At 44.9% G+C, this 16,247-nt stretch overlaps 1 protein-coding gene across 1 annotated transcript in view; it reads left to right on the top strand.

Moving 5' to 3' along the window:
* The first annotated feature begins 8,393 nt into the window (after positions 1 to 8,393).
* The window catches only part of SLC30A8 (solute carrier family 30 member 8), a 24,229-nt gene continuing 16,375 nt past the window's right edge, over positions 8,394 to 16,247 (top strand). The window contains exon 1 of the mRNA XM_075415654.1: positions 8,394 to 8,473. Within this exon, the coding sequence (XP_075271769.1) occupies positions 8,394 to 8,473 (80 nt within the window). The remainder of the gene's footprint in view (positions 8,474 to 16,247) is intronic.

The raw sequence follows: 16,247 nt of genomic DNA, 5'->3' as shown, positions 1-16,247 counted from the left end.
TAAACAAGACTGGGCCCAGTACTGACCCCTGAGGGACACCACTTGTTACCAGCCTCCAACTAGACTCAGAGCCGCTGATGACAACCCTCTGAGTTCTGCCATTCAGCCAGTTCTCTGTCCACTTCACCGACCACTCATCCAGCCCACACTTCCTCAGCTTCCCTAGGAGGATATCATGGGAGACTGTGTCGAAAGCCTTGCTGAAGTCAAGGTAGATAACATCCACGGCTCTCCCTTCGTCTACCCAGCCAGTCATGTCATCGTAGAAAGCTATCAGATTGGTCAGGCATGATTTCCCCTTGGTGAATCCATGCTGTCTACTCCTGATAAACTTCTTTTCTTCCACTTGCTTCATGATGGCCTCCAGGATAAGCTGCTCCATCACCTTTCCCGGGATGGAGGTGAGGCTGACCGGCCTGTAGTTCCCTGGGTCCTCCTTCTTGCCCTTTTTGAAGATTGGAGTGACATTGGCCTTTCTCCAGTCCTCGGGCACCTCTCCTGTCCTCCAGGACCTCTCAAAGATGATGGAGAGTGGCTCAGCAATGACATCCGCCAGCTCCCTCAGCACTCGTGGGTGCATTCCATCGGGGCCCATGGATTTGTGGACATCCAGATCACTTAAGCAATCCCTGACACAGTCCTCCTCGACCAAGGGAAAGTCGTCCTCTTTGTAGGCTTCTTCTCTTACCTCTGGGGCCTGGGTTTCCTGAGGGCCAGTCTTAGCACTGAAGACTGAAGCAAAGAAGGCATTCAGTAGCTCTGCCTTCTCCGCATCCTCCGTCACCAGGACACCCGCCTCATTCAGCAGCGGCCCCACGTTGTCCCTAGCCTTCCTTTTGCTGCTGATGTAGTTGAAGAAGCCCTTCTTGTTGTTTTTGACATCCCTTGCCAGCTTCAATTCCAGGTGAGCCTTGGCCTTCCTCGTCGCATCCCTGCATGCTCTCACTACGTTTCTGTACTCTTCCCAAGTGGCCTGTCCCTCTTTCCACATTCCATGGACCTTTCTCTTCTGCCTGATCTCTGCTAGAAGCTCCTTGTTTAACCATGCAGGTCTCCTGCCTCCTTTGCTAAATTTCTTTCTCAGGGGGATGCATTGCTCCTGTGCATGGAAGAAGTGTTTCACATGACTCCAGTCTGGAAAGGGTTAGTTGGAGGACTGAAAAATAGGATTAGAATTTAGAATACTTCTGACAAATTGAATAAATGACTAAAACACAAAAAGAAGATGCAATTCAAGCAGACCAACTCAAAGGTATTGATACATAGGTAGTGATAATCATCTCCTCAAATCTGCAACAGCCAAAGCGGGGTAAGCACCTACAGGAGAAGATTTGGCCTGGGGGGGGCAAGGGCACTGAGTAAATCACAAGGTGAACCAAAGTCAGTAACATGACACTGTTTCCAGAGAAGTATCTATTGCCATGAGATATATGAGCAGGATTTTGTCCTTGTGACACATGGTGGAAATCTTTCTTCCTCCAGCGCTGGCATGGCCCCAGCTGGAGCATGTGCCCGGCCACCGCAGCTCAGAAAGCGATGCAGCCGCTGGTGAGTGTCCAGGGGAGAACGGTCCAAAACCACAGCCCGGAGGAACTGGAGCCGTTTGCTAAAAGAACAGAGAGGCACGACTGCGGCTTCTGACACATAAAAGGTAGCTGTAGAGAGGGAAGGAATTAATTCTCCCTTATGAAATACTGACTTAAATTACAGTGAGGTTTAAGTCAGGCATTAGGAAAAGCTTTCTAATCGCGAGAGTAATTAAGCACAGAAATAGACTGCATGAGGAATATCCATCATTGGAGGCTTTTAAGAGGAGGCTAGAAAAGCGTGTGTAAACTGTACAAGGACAGGCAGTCCAGCCATGGGGCTGGAAAGGGGGAAGACCTGTTCTGATTTTGGTGCTAGCAAATGGAGAAGAGTTACATTTTCTAAACGCAGCTCTCGTGGCTGTGATTGATAGGCTGCTGTCTGTGTAGCACTCATACGCAGATGACCTGGAGCAAGTACTTCATTTATGGATGTGTGCAAAACCCAACAGAAGACCTGTTTTTACAGATGGCACCTCAAAATGTTAGGAACGCACAGAACAGGGCAACAAAGCAAACCCTCTGATTCACCCCTTGATATGAGGCTAGCCCAGATGCTCTGCAGGAATTGGGGTCCAGCTGACGCTGCAATGTGCTAGCATTTATATGCAGGAAAAAGCCTAGCAGGAGAGAGTGACCAACCTTTGTAATAATCAGCATGTTTTTACTTAGATGCCGTCCTGCCAGATTTTGCTTAGATCAAATTTTTAATTGGTGTTTGAAAACTCTAGACAGTGGGGGAGTGTGGAGGGAGGCTGGTGAAGAAGTTTTTTTATAGTACGAACACTAACTCGTATTTTACCAAATCAGCTCAAATGTTGATATCCTAAAGATATCTACAAAACTCAGGTACTTTTAGAAGGGGAAACGAGATCCAAATTTATCAACAGGCTTTTAATATTAGAAAAAGCAAGAGCTAGACTCTTTAAATGTCATATTAAATGCAAACTTATCAGTATTTACCAGCTTCATGCTACCCCTGGTGTCATCAGGTAGCTTAGGGACTTGATTACAGTCATCACAACAATGTTATAATAAAAGATTATGAATAGCTTGTTGCTGACTTGGGAGCAATCTGGAACTCTCATATCATAAACCAAACATTCAGTCTCTTTAACTTTATTATATTAAAAAAGTTATAAAAACTCACCGCGTCATTTTTACTGTGCTCTGTACACAAGAGAGCCATTATTTAACTCTTCATTTAATTTCCAGATGCTGTATACATACCATATAAAAGGCATCCAGAGAGCCCGGGCAGGAAACAGGCTTATAGTAGGCAGTTCAGAGGTATGTATGTGTGGAAAATGCCATTAAAATTATAGCTTATCTATTGTGCTTTGCTTCCCTAAACTAGAAGCCTTTCAACTGTTACTATAGGTTGAGCTTCAGGCTGCAAGGTTGATGTCCCTTCAATCTGGCTGGGAGTCCAGCTGGGCACAGCCTGGGGATCATGTATGTGCTGCACCCCTGAGATGCCAGATCCAGGATCCTGTGGTGATGTCTGACTTCAAACAGGGTTTCTGTTGCCAGAATACAGTGCAAGAGTGGCAAGCCTTTGAAGTCCCAGCCCTGGACTTTTACTGAACTTCCCAGTTTTCCTTTAGCTGAAAAGAGAGAGAAAATACGTGGCTGCAGAGAAAATATTACCCAGGTAAGTAATAATTTGCAGGAGACAGAGCGATGTGGGCTGCATTTCATGGAGAAGCGTTAGGCATGGCGTCCCTGTGCCATGCCGCGGGTTTGCTGGGGTGGCTGGGGACCCCCGCGCTGCACGCAGCTCCGGTGCCAGAGCACATTGTACGCACTCAGAGACTGGACTGGCAATAAACAAAAACAGCTTGCTTCTGCAAAGTCTCATGGTTCTTACACACGTGAATTGTGAGCCCTGGTTTCCTACCTCTCAGTAAGATAACACATTATTGCAAAGAAAAGTTGAGAAGTCCTGCAGGAAAGAAGAAGTGCTTGAGCAATGGCCGGTGCCTGCGTGGCATGGGCAAGAAGGACGTGAGCACTGTTTAAACACCAACTGCAATTCGACAGGCTTGAGAAGTCCTGGTTGCTGGGAAGCCTTTACGCAGGAAGTCCCTGCAAATGCTTTTACCAGGTTGCTCTGTCCTTTTCCTAATTCGAACTGCATTTGTAGGGATGATAAAATGGAAAGTAAATATATATGTAGTAGCTGAGAAAAACCAATTAGTTTTGCACTGGTGAGAAATAATGCAGAACTCCTTGTGTCTTTAACAAACTGTCTCTCAGTATATACTGTAATGTATCTTCATGACCCAAATATACTTAGGAAGAGTATGACAACAAAATGTATGTTGGAAGTGTAATAAAGGAACTAATGCAGTAAAGTTACTATATTTTATTAGTGGAAGAAAACAATTAAAATTATATCCAGGTAGTAACTTAGGAACCAAATGTCATAGCTGTCTCTTTTGCTGCCAAAATATGTGTACTCTCGTCCTAACAGTCTCTCTCCCCAAGGAAAAATAAATGTATCTAAGAAATACTTGGTAGCAAAGCAATTACAGGCTTAATTCCCCAACCATCTTCAGACATCGTAAAAACAAAAACAAGCAGAAGCCCTTTGCAATAGCAATGGAAGAGGCAGAAACCCACTAAGTGTTCAGAGGAAGATAATAATATATTTTTATAACAAAAGCTGACACACTCTTTGACAATAATATTTGAGAGCTCATCAGCATTTGTTTTTCACCTGTTCTGTTTTTTCCTTTTAAGCCACAGCCTAGAATGAAAAACCTCTTCTAAGGAAAGACTTCAGGCTACTCCTGAACGGGACTTTTGGGACACTCAGACATCAAAGTAGTTTGCCCGACTCTCAGAAAAGCAAATCAGTCGCACCAAAATAACATTTTTTAGCATTGTTTGTTTCTGAAGGTCTGGTCCCTCCAAGGAACTTAATTAGAGCTGAGTTATTTGTACAATGTGGATTCAACCATGAGAGCTGAGACACTGGGAGGCTGATTCAGAGCACTTCTAAAATGTTGGCCCTAAGAAAATAAGACAAAAAAAATTTGAATAAAAAAGATAAAAAAGGACAAAAAATGCTAAACCTTACTTTTTCTGTAACCATACAGATTAGACCCATATTCATATCACACCTTGGAGAAAGAAAACCTTCAAGAGGCCTTGCATGGGCCATATGAAGCTTGTAGGGGTGTGAGGCTCATGTTCGTAGTGTCCTTCAGGACTTCCCCGCTGTGGTCTAGATTCATCCCACACCTCCTCACGTACTTGCCAGTGTGCTCCCTGTCCAACCTGGGCACCCTGGGCTCTCTCACTATCCACAGCAAGGTCTTAAGCTTCTCCAGAGATGCCTGTCTTGGGAGCAGCTGTCTCACACCATTGACCTCACCAGGAGCCTAAGAGAAACCCTGAGATCGGACATTTCCCCAGGGTGGGGAGTAGGTGTCTGATACTCCTGACCTGAAGCTCCAGCCTCTGTGGAGGAATTCCCACTTGATTTGGTAGCAGCACAGATTTTTACTGTTGGAGGTAATGGCGTACAGCAGAAAATGCTACCATGCTACGTTCCTGCTAGATCCCCATTCCCAATGCAAACTCAAATCTCTTTGCCTGAAAAGGACCTGAAAAGTTAAAAGTCTTTTTCTCCCCAACAACTTTGTGTAATTTGAAATACCCATCTAAGACACTGCAGAGGACTTCTACCCCTCAGTAGAGAGATAGTCAGTGGCTATCAAAAGATTTCATTCTTTTGAAATATTGGCATCAAACACAAGATAAAAATATTGAACTTTAAAAATTCAGTATTTTAAAATATTGAAAAGTAACATCCTTTTAATGATTTTTAAATTGGCTCTAAATCAGCCTACATATTTTCCTTTTGACAGTCACTTATAAAAGGTTACTGCATTACTAGTTTCACAAGAAAAGGGAAATGGTTTTTCTCTCACTTTGTCTTGCCTCCAGCCTTGGATCCCAAAATGGCACGTGGCTGGAGAGGTTCCAGTCAAAGGCACTGGAGCTCCTTTGGATGAAAAAAGATATTCTCACTATAAATGCAAAAACTGTAATAATCAAGCCCCAGAAATCACAAATTCCTGGATCCCTAGGTTGCAGGCAATGCAGTACAGAGCTACTCAAGCTGATGCCAAAGAAAGGTGGAGAAGAACTTTGCAGATGATCTCTAAGATGTCTCATGCCTGGTAAAAGTGACTGGCTTCACTGGCATTTTCAATTAATAGATGCACTGATTTTCCCTCTGTACATTTAAGCTGTCAGTATCTACTCCCATCATGACAGGATGAGAGTTTTTATTTTTTCATTTTTCAAGTGTGGCTGATTAAAGTTGAAATGGGATCAAAGAGATGCATTTTTTTACTGATGGAGATTTTGGATAGTAATGACGAGGGGCTTTCGTTTGCGAAAGCCAGTGAGATGCTTCACATGTCTGCAGGAGATGCAAATTCTGAGAAATGTCCTTGACTAGGGTCATTAGAACCAGTATGATTGGATATGTGACATTTCTAATGTAGACTCAGAAACAAACTATGTTATTATTGAAAGCCAAAGATGAATTTATTGAGATGGTCTGAATAATTTCTCTGAAGCAGAAATTCCACAGACAGCTGCTGTCTCTCTCTTAATGAGTTTCAGAGTCTGTATAAAGAGGAAACCCAAGTCTGTGTGGAAAGCTCTGAAGAGATTTCTTTCTATCCTGCCTCACAGCCTGTCTCCTGAGAAGCACAACCATCAGCGCTGACAACATTAAACACCAAACAAAGGTGTAGATTAAATGCTGGGAATGATCTATGGCTTTGTTCGCTGATAGGCACCCGAGGCTCGAGACCCTTTTCCAAAATGGTGGAAACTCATCTATTTCACTAACAAAAGTTACATGCTTCCAGTGGTTTGAAACAGAAACAGGCTTTATCTGTAGTCTTCTGAGATGGATTTTAAATTTTCCTTAAACTGAGGGTGCTTAGACCTGATACTTCAGCTTAGCACCTTAGAAAGACGGAGCTCCGTTGTAAATTAGGTCCCAGGGCAGCTTTATTTTTTCAGGCATCCCTGGTCTGTGGCAGGATGTTGGTGTTGGGTTATTTCTAAAGAAAAGATGATTTGAGAAGCACACAGGGACACTGCAACAATGGTGGTATTAATGGCACGGGGAGCCAGCGGAAGCCCTTGTTGGGTATGAATTATAAGCCTATGTCAGGTTCCAGGGCACACAGCTGGAAAGGCTGCCTTCCTTGTCCTTCCTTCCTGGCTGCAGGATAGAATTGCTACGTAATGGCATTTCTGGGATGGTAAGTAATGTGGTACTTCTGTTTTGTAAGATTTCTGCAAATGCCCTGGGTCCATACAATTAATCCTCAGACCTGAGTCTCTTCTCAAAGCCAGCCACCCACAGTAAGTGTCAGGCCTCAGTAAGTGGCTGCAGCTTTAAAAAACATTAAAGAGCATCTTTTAACATCCAGAAAAAGCTGGAAAGTCCCAGGAATGAGTCAGAAAATCAATCTCTTCCACCAAAGGGGCTTATAAGGGTGTGTAGGTGGGTATGAGCACCTGGGGAAAGGCTCCTGAGAAAAGGACATTAGAGGGGGCAAAGGTGACAACACATTGTGGAAAAAATGCATATTTCTGTCGCTTGCCGGGGGGCTGTTCGGAAAGGTGTTTGAGATGCCATCAGCTCCTCGGCTCACAGGCTCCAAGGAAGTGTTTGCACAGCTGACATGTGGGAGGCAACATGTGGATCTCTGATGGCATAAAACCAATTTTTTGCATTTATATGATGCACAAACGTGCCCCCCTGAATCTCACACAGGGTACGTGTTCTGCAAGCTGAGGGGAGGGATGGGAGGTCCCAGCTCATCATATGCATATTAGACTACCCACAGTCAAAAAAAGCCACAGAATTTAAATGCAGCACCCAGCATCTGCTCACTGCCGAATTCTAATCTCTCCTGCGATGGCAGTGCATGGGTAAGGATCTCAATCACAGTCTGTTTCTGCCAAGAATGCGGTAAAAGACAGACAGCACCGGTGAAAAATTTCCCATTAGCGCCAAAGAGCGTGTCTGAGGCCAGGCTGTGAGACAGGTGAGGCTGGAGGTCTTCTCCTCCCCTCCAGGGACCGCAGCTGTCGGCAGAACTAACAAACTGAATAAAGCAGAAATAACAACCTGCAGTTCTTCCTGGTGAAATGAAGATTTCAATAACCTGTGTCACAAACGGCAATAATAAGCAGTCTCTTCTGTTTCAAACCGTTAGGAGCAAACGTGCCAGGGGTAGGAATAATTCTTTAGAGCCATCACCTAGACTAAAGAGGCTTGCACCGAGCCGGGTGGAGGGAGGTGTACTTTCCTCCCGAGCCGAGGAAGCAGAAAGGCAAACAGCGGTTTGACTGTTTCTAGGCAAATCGGGCTGTTTTAATCACCCTCCTTCTCCCTTTCAGCACGCCCTGCGAGCAGGTCGGTGTGCGCACCGCTGCGCTTGCCCCCGAGCACACACCCGCCGCGTGACCAAACCCAACATGGAGGGGAAAAATGGGAAAAAAAAAGAGGGGGAGGCCCAAAACCCCCATCCTGACGCGCGCAGCAAGTTGCTGTTTGGCATCTGAGTGACGCCACCAGCACTAGGAAAGCAGCTTTCTCTCGCAGTGGGTTTATTGAGAAGATTATTAAAACCTTTGCATTTAAAAATATTTGGCGGAGACTTCTGCAGAAGTCAGGAGGACGTTTTTACCCACATCCACTTCCAACAGAGAAAAGAGTTTACAGGGGGAAAAAACCCAAGCAAAACCCCACCTGCTTTCCTGATGGCTGCCAAAAAGGGTCTTGAAAGAGCTTGCCTTGTAAGTGAGAGGGACACCAAGAAGTACTCCTTGGCCCTAGACAGGTAACACAACTCTCTGTTTCCTTCACTGCCAGTGCTTTGTCTTTCAGAGCAATACGAGATCACCGATGTGCCGACGGGCTGCAGAAGTCAAAGTATGGGGAGTTTCACAGTGTGTACAGGGAACACCTTTCATTACTTTTAAACTGTTTTGTTTGGTTTTTTGCTTCCCAAACTTATTAAGTGTTTGATGCATTTACTAGACAGCAGCCTGATGTGTCTGCATCTGTGATGGATTGAACCAATCTACTGTTGAAGCAAGTATCTCCTGCTATGTATTTTATAAACTTAGTAGATTTATTGTAGGATGCAGAACCTCATGGATTATGCTGCAATTTTGGGCTGAATTATAATAGTGTTATTGACAGCATGTTTGATTCAAGGCTCCTGAGTGCTTGACTGTCTAACTTATCTATCTGGTCTGAAAGAAATGCGATGTTGTTAAGGACTTGATCCTGCAAAACTTTATTCATGTGGATAGTCTATCAGACTTGGAGCTGATGTACCTCGCGTGCCAGAGGTCCTGTGAGTAAATGCTTGCCTGAGTGAGGAAAGACCCTCTGAACACATATGATGTGCTGTAGCCTGGGTTAAAAAATGAATCTAAATGTCTATCACAAAATAGTTTTGCAGTTGAACTTATTTTCATTCTTCCTCTTGACTCAGACCAGCAAGTATTTTTAAAAGAAAATAGCTACTCAGTTACAGCTTAGCACCTCTTGACATTTCCATTATCTCATTGGTTTTCAGGTTATTTATTGCTTGGCTCTCTTCAAACACTTAGGACAGAAACTTGGCGTAAACACTGTCAGTTCAAATGGAAATCTGCCTCTCCATGTTCTTATACTGGGGTCACTGCCATCATATTTTAGTCATTTGAGTGTCTGGGTTATTATTTAAATATTATTACATGGCTCCATAAATATACATGGCACTGTCCAAAATGGCTTTTGTGGTAATATTTAGATTTTAAAAAGATCCCATATGATTCTGAAATTCATTTTCGTTACTGAAGAATCTCAGAGCTTTGTTGATAGCTTGAAATTTTGTGGGCACAGCTTCAGTGGTCGAGGTCCTTTGTCCCCTTGCCACCTCTGGACACAAGGACATCCCTGGATGAACTCTTTACATGGTGTGGGAATGGGTGCCCTGAGATAGGGACAGTTGTTAGGCTGCCTCTTGAGGAAGCCCCCAGTTTCCCTGGATCAGCAGGAACAGGGAATATCTCCAGTGAGATAAGGTGTAGGATGGTCAGTGGGGGCAAGAATCCCTGGCAGCTGACCCTCCCATTTGAGAGCTGACCCACCTTCTGGAGGAGTAAATTTCTTTCTCATAATGATTTCTTAATTTAGGATTGAAGACAGGGTGAATCGCTTCAACAATTGCAATTCTGGGGCTAATTGCTGCAGATAGGTCCAACAGCCCCTGAGCTTGAGGGCCAGTCCTAGGAGGGCTCCATAGCAGAGCTCCTGAGATGGCTGATTCACGGCAGTGGTAGCACAGGTCCGCAGGAGGACGAGGACTTCTTGTCCTGGCGTGTGGATTTGTGCTGCACCTCCTCTTGGCTTTTCTTGCCAGGTGAAGCCTCATGAACAGCACGATCTAATTACTCCATTCCAGCAATAACCAGAAACTGGGACTGAGAGCCAGGGTCTCCCTCCTGTTTGGCAGAGCTGCAGCTCGGGGGACGCCCTCACCGTGCTCCCCCTCGCAGCCCAGCGAGCCGGGGTGCCAGCCCGGGGCTGGAGCCAGCGTGGCGGGGGGGATGCAGCCTGCTGGGCTCAGGCTTGCACAGACAGGCTGCCTGCACAGCTTCAGGTGTCTTAAGCCGATCAGCAGCAATAAGCTCATCTTAGCCTTTGGTATAAATTACCACATTTTCCATTCCCTGTGTGTAGGCTTAATGAACAGCTCTAATGCTTTCAACAGAATTTATTATGCACACAGATTGCCTATTTCTTTGCCATCCCCCAGCCTCTTTCTTTTTAATAAATGCCATTATTACAGTACATAGGGAACAAAATTGTTTTTATCTTAACCTTGTGAGTAGGAATACAGGCCCTGTTACCTGCACACAAGGCTGTGGGGGAGAGTGTTTTGTACATGCCAAGCCAGCCTGTAGTCACTAGAGGTTTTGGATGCATTGAGGTCTCCCATGCCAAACTTGAAATGTTTACAAGGGGTTGGGCTTTAACTGAGCTCTCTGAAAATCAGGTCAGCTGTAGGCTTGTAGGATAATTCAGATTGGAAGGGACCTCAGGAGGTCTCTGGTCCAATCTCCTGCTCAAAGTGGGGTCAGTCGAGAGATCAGACAAGGTTGCTCAGGGCTTTATCTTGTCTAGTCTTGAAAAAAATCTCTGAGAATGGAGACTGTGTGGGCTACCTGGGCAGTCTGCCCCAATACTGAATTATCCTCACTGTCAATTTTTTTCCCTTCTGTTCAATCTGAACCTCTCTTGTTTCAATATATGTCCTCATGCTTCCTCCATGGACAGCAATAAAGCTCCATCTTCTCAATAACCTCTTCAAAAATATTGGCAGGCTACTATTAGGTGCCCCCGAAGCCCCATTTTCTCTAGGCTGGACAAGTCCAGTTCCCTTAGGGCAAGTGCTCCAGCCCTCAACCATCCTGGTGGCCCTCTGCTGAACCTGTGCCAGTTTGTTAATCTTTCTTGTGCTGGGGACTCCAAAGCTGGACACAATAGGCTAGATGTGGTCTCAGAAGTCTGTCCCAGGTGCAGGACTTTGCGTTCATCCATGCTGAATTTCATAAGGCTCCTGCTGGCCCCTTCCTCCAGCCTGTCTATGGCAGCGTTGCCCTCCAATCTATGAGCTGCACCCTCAGATTGGCATCATCTGCCAACTTGGTCAGGGCGCAATCCACCTCCTCCTCCAGGTAATGGACCAAGATGTCACACAGGATTGGTCCCAGGATAGGACACCACTTCTCACCAGCCTCCAGGAAGGGTATGAACCATAATTATAACAGAATCTGAACACTCAGAATCTGAGCACTCAGAAGATCCTGCCTTATGCACAAATGTTGTCAGTAAGGCATATCAAGTGAGATTCATACCATCTCTCTTTAACTTAGGTTTGAATTAGGTGTCTAAGATAGTTTTCTGTGGACTTTTTGCAGTCAGTGGTGGTGATGGGAGAGGGTAAATTCTTCAGATGATTAATCATTTGTTACGCTTTTCTTTATTTGTTATTACCTATCTAGTGATCTAGTTGATAACCATTTATCAAAGACTAGGGCACGTCTTAACCAAATTCCTGAAGTTTCCATGAATGAAGACAGGACAGATGATTTTATTTCTTGCTGACAATAGATCAGTGTACTATTGACCAGAAATATTCAATATCTCCCTTCATAAATCAGTGGATTTGTATCAGACTGTGAACTAGGTTTTGGCTTTATCCAGCACGGATTTCTGGATTTCTGATCATGTTCTTTATGTGTCATTATAGTGGGATTTTTGAATACCATCACACAAGTGAAACTGAAGGTTTCTAGTCTCAAGGTATTTGTTTTTATTTTGTCTCTGAGACAAGAGACAAGAAAAAACAAAGGGTGCAATGCTGAAAGCAGGGAAGTTGTGTAAAAATCTTAGGGCTTGTCTGCATGTAAAAGTTTTTAACAGAGGGCATTAACATGATCTGTAGTTATTCCCACCTATCGGTGAAGCCTTAGGCTTGTAATTGATTCCTCTCTGCCAGGCTCATACCAGCAGGCAAAAAGTTTGATGTGAGCCCAGGAGATGGTTTCTTCAGGTGGAGACTGATTTTCTGTAACAAGCATGTAGGGAATATTTTCTTCTTTTTCCGCCTTCCTGCAGGCGATATGAAAACTCTTATGGAATCAAAGAGTCCTCATCAAATAAAGACTTTTCACCACTCCTTGTGCTTTGCAGAAGTCAATGCTCAGGAAAACTTTAGGAGTTTCTTCCGACTTCTGAAGGGTTTTAGGTGTTGGCCCTGTTATTATATCTCCATTGTACTGGCTTGCCAGCTGGCCCCAGGAGCACGCAGCATCTTACGGGGCTCAGCAAAACCCATCCCACTGCTTTTGCCCTTGTGCTGGGTGACATGGCGACCCTGCAAAAAGGACTATGTCCTCCCAGTGCTGGCCATATGCCATCTCCATTATGCCCGCTTCAGTTATGCCCACTTCATCTCAGAAAGAAAAGTAGAACTGAGACAGTAAGAGGTACGAAACAGAAATTAAATAACTAGGACACCAGCTCAGGAAATTGATAGTTCATGGGGTATAAGAATGATACATAAAATCACGAATGATGTGATGAAGGTAAACAGGGAATGGTCATTCATTATTTCTAACAGTACAAGAACTAATTAAAATATTAGGCACACAGCTTAAGAGTAACAAAGGATGCATCATTTTTACACAAATCATAATTAAACTGTGGAACTCAACACTTTCAAGTCAGCCAGGCTGGTAGAAGAAAGATCTGTAAAGGGCTATCAGACACGAGTTCTGGTTTGGCCACCTCCCAGCCTCCAGGTTGGTGCAACTGGGAAGCAGCACCACTCTGGCCATGTTCCTTTCTTGTACTTTGTCTGTATGTAGCCCCGCATGCTCAAACCAGAGTTTGGACACTTGGCTACAAGCACCTTTGGGCTAACCCAGCACAGCTATTGCTATACTGTTATGCAGAAGGAAATTTGTTGACAATATATTTATGCATACATGGCCGGGCCCTCAAAATTAGACTAAATAAAATAACCATAGGATGAATTCCCATCTAGTAGACATCTAAATGCAGGCAAATATATCAATATTTACCTTTGATCTGTGCCCACAATACTGCGAAAGGAAAAGGAGAATCTGGACAGCCAGGCTATAAACAGGGTCTTAAATGACTTGGAAATATTCAGGACTGGTACATCAGTTGAAACCGGAGTGGTGCCAGCATAAGCGAGCTGACTATCGCTTTGATAAATTTTTCTCAGAAGGCAGTTTCATTATTCTTTCAGGTACCAAAAAATTACTTGTGAAGGAGATGCTTTCCTGTGGGAAGCGCAGTGATTCTACATTTTGCTCTTTTAACTGGGGATCTCATAATGGTCTAGGAGGACGGCAATTATTCCTGTCAGCCTGCAGATCAAGGCACCCAACAGATCAAGTGAAAACAAACGAAAGGAAGTTGCAATCAAAAGCTTTTGCTAATGATTTGTATGGAATCTGCAATATGTATTAATATTTTGTCCTTCCCCCCTTCTGGGCACGACTCAGTAGAAGCCTTTCTGTGACATTCCCCCAAGTATCGTTTTTACAAAGGAAAGAGAATTCGAAATGGAGGAGAGATTATTTTTTAATCTGGGACTCTGCTTGCAGTGCGCTGGTACAGAGATCTGATGCTCAAAGGCTACATCTTGCTTTAACACCCGAAGAAGGGGTTTTGTGGTTTGACAGAGCTGATCCCTGCACCTTAAGCTTTTGATTCACACATTTATAAAACTGCCTCTTAGATTCTTTTAATTAGTGGAAGGCGGCTCTTGGAACAAGAAAATAATGGTTACGCAGGGGAGCTGGCAGCAGTCTTCCTAACTCATGGGGCCAGATGCTGCTCTGTGAGTTCAAAGGGAGCAGTGAATGCTCACTCCCTCTGACAACCAGGCCACTTTTATTTAGGTACCCTTTAGACAGAAAAATGTGACTTTTGTGGGTTTACGCTGTCTCTGTTTGCTTTTGCATCTGCTCAACAAGATCTGTGGACAGTGCTTTCCCACCCCTCAGTGGTACTCGGAGGTTTTGTTAGCTTATGGAGAGACTTGAAGATTAAAAAAGGGAGAGGGACAACAAAGTGACCTATTTTGCTAACAGCGAGGAAAGGATTTGGTGGCTCACAAATCTGTAGGGATAATTTTGGCATCCCTGCCCTGACAGGCTGTTGAGCTGATCATGACTCATGTTGTTAAGATGATTCTAAAGTTCAATGCCAGCTGATGAAAATTGAGTTAAAGGGAAATTAATTTTACATGCAAACTATAGCAAAGCATTGGAAGTTAACTCCAGAGAGGGATCACAAGAAAGAAAAACTTGCATGCCTTGATCTCCAGGGGAGAGTGAGAGAACTACAGTATTTTATCCAGCCATCTGGAAGGAATCAATTTGTGGTACCTTCTGAGTCTAATTCATCAGGAAAATATTGCACATAAGTGAGACAGTGCATGAGGAGCCTGACGAATGTAGAACTAAAGGACTGGAGAGGGACTGGCTAGCGGGGACCCCGGCTGCCAGACGGGCAGCCCGTTCCCCAGATGGTCCAGCTCCCATTTATTTGTTGTTGGGAGGAAAGTAAAGGACAAAACTGACAAAAGGACTAAGAAAACTCACCATCTCCAGACACAGTGCTTTAAATCTGACCAGTTGCTCTTTCACACAAGCTGCTCGCACACAGGGGAAACCAGTCGCCTCCACTGAGCAAACAGAGACCACATGCTAACCTGGCTGGGGAACCAGCTGACACAGGGGAACACGCTGCATCCTTGGAACATCTCAATAATATTTACAAAACCAAATCCACGCTGATTATCTACAGTTGCAGGGCTTGGCTGCCAAGGTGGGTGAGCTCTTCTTTCGCCAGTACCTCCACGGTGCTGACGAACAAAACGTTGGGCTGAGGCATCCGCAGCTCTGCGGCTGCCTTTGCTTCTCACCCATTGGTGGGCTGTGGGGCACCTGGCAGGGCTTTGGGTGTGCTGAGCAGCTGCAGCCCCCTCAGGTTGGCCAAAAAGGCAGCTGGAAGCAGTGCATCTTTTTTTCTTGACATTGACTGCTGCAGATTGGCAGCCAGCGGCATCATTTCTTTCCAGCGAGATTTTAGGCATCTTGACACTTCCATAAACAGCGCAGAAATGCTACAGAAAGTCACCAAGATCCATGTATCTCCACAAGCATTGGTCTCCTTCATGCAACTGAAGAAACAACTCTTCCTGGTCCCAAAGAAGAGTCCTTAGTCAGAATGGGGAAAATAGGCTGTTCTGACTGGGGGCAGCTAACCCCACGCCATGCCTCCAGGCTATTTTCAGACTTGGAAACAGCAGTGGAGTTTGATGTGTTCCCAGACATGTTTGCAGACTATGGCCCTGCACGCACAGACCTCATATAGCTGTCGCACATGGTTATATGGACATGACGTACAGGCATCTGGGCAGAATTCACCTTCTGATGCCACAGAGCACTCCCAAAGGTCCCAGTACACAGTAGGAGATGTTTTACCAACGAGGATATCACATGAGGAGCAGCTGTGGCAACAAATGTTGCGCCTGGAGAGACACAATGGTTTTCTATCAAGCATCCTGGGCCAGGGTTTTGGTATTTTTTTTGCCATTTGGGGTCTTTTCAGTTGAGGGATAGGAGGAGTGAACGTCCTTGCTTACCAAACCACCTTGGGGCCTCCTGTGATAAACTGGCAGAGTCTCTGGGCTGCTCTAGTGACAGCATCAGCCGTCATGGTCACCCAGGAGCTCCTGCAGTTGCAATGCGATGTGCTCAGCCCTGGACCCCTCTACCCGCATCCCATATGCACTGAGAAGGACAGCTCTGAGGTTTTGTGGCAGATCAGTTTTGGCTGGGAAACCACCTTGTGATGGAGCAATGCTCAAAGACCCACTTCTCCCGAGCTTCTCATCTTTCTGTGAAATCAGTGGCACAAAGAGGTCAGCATACTATGGAGAATTGATTTCTTGGATTTTTTAAGTTCCTTTGAAACTTTCGGGCTCATATTTTCTGTGTTCAGGCCCTGTTGGA

This window comes from Opisthocomus hoazin, chromosome 3 (genome assembly GCF_030867145.1).
Source record: "Opisthocomus hoazin isolate bOpiHoa1 chromosome 3, bOpiHoa1.hap1, whole genome shotgun sequence".
Taxonomy (NCBI): Eukaryota; Metazoa; Chordata; class Aves; order Opisthocomiformes; family Opisthocomidae; genus Opisthocomus; species Opisthocomus hoazin.
The sequence above is the reverse complement of the archived record's forward strand: the minus strand, read 5'-3'. Positions and strand labels throughout refer to the sequence as shown.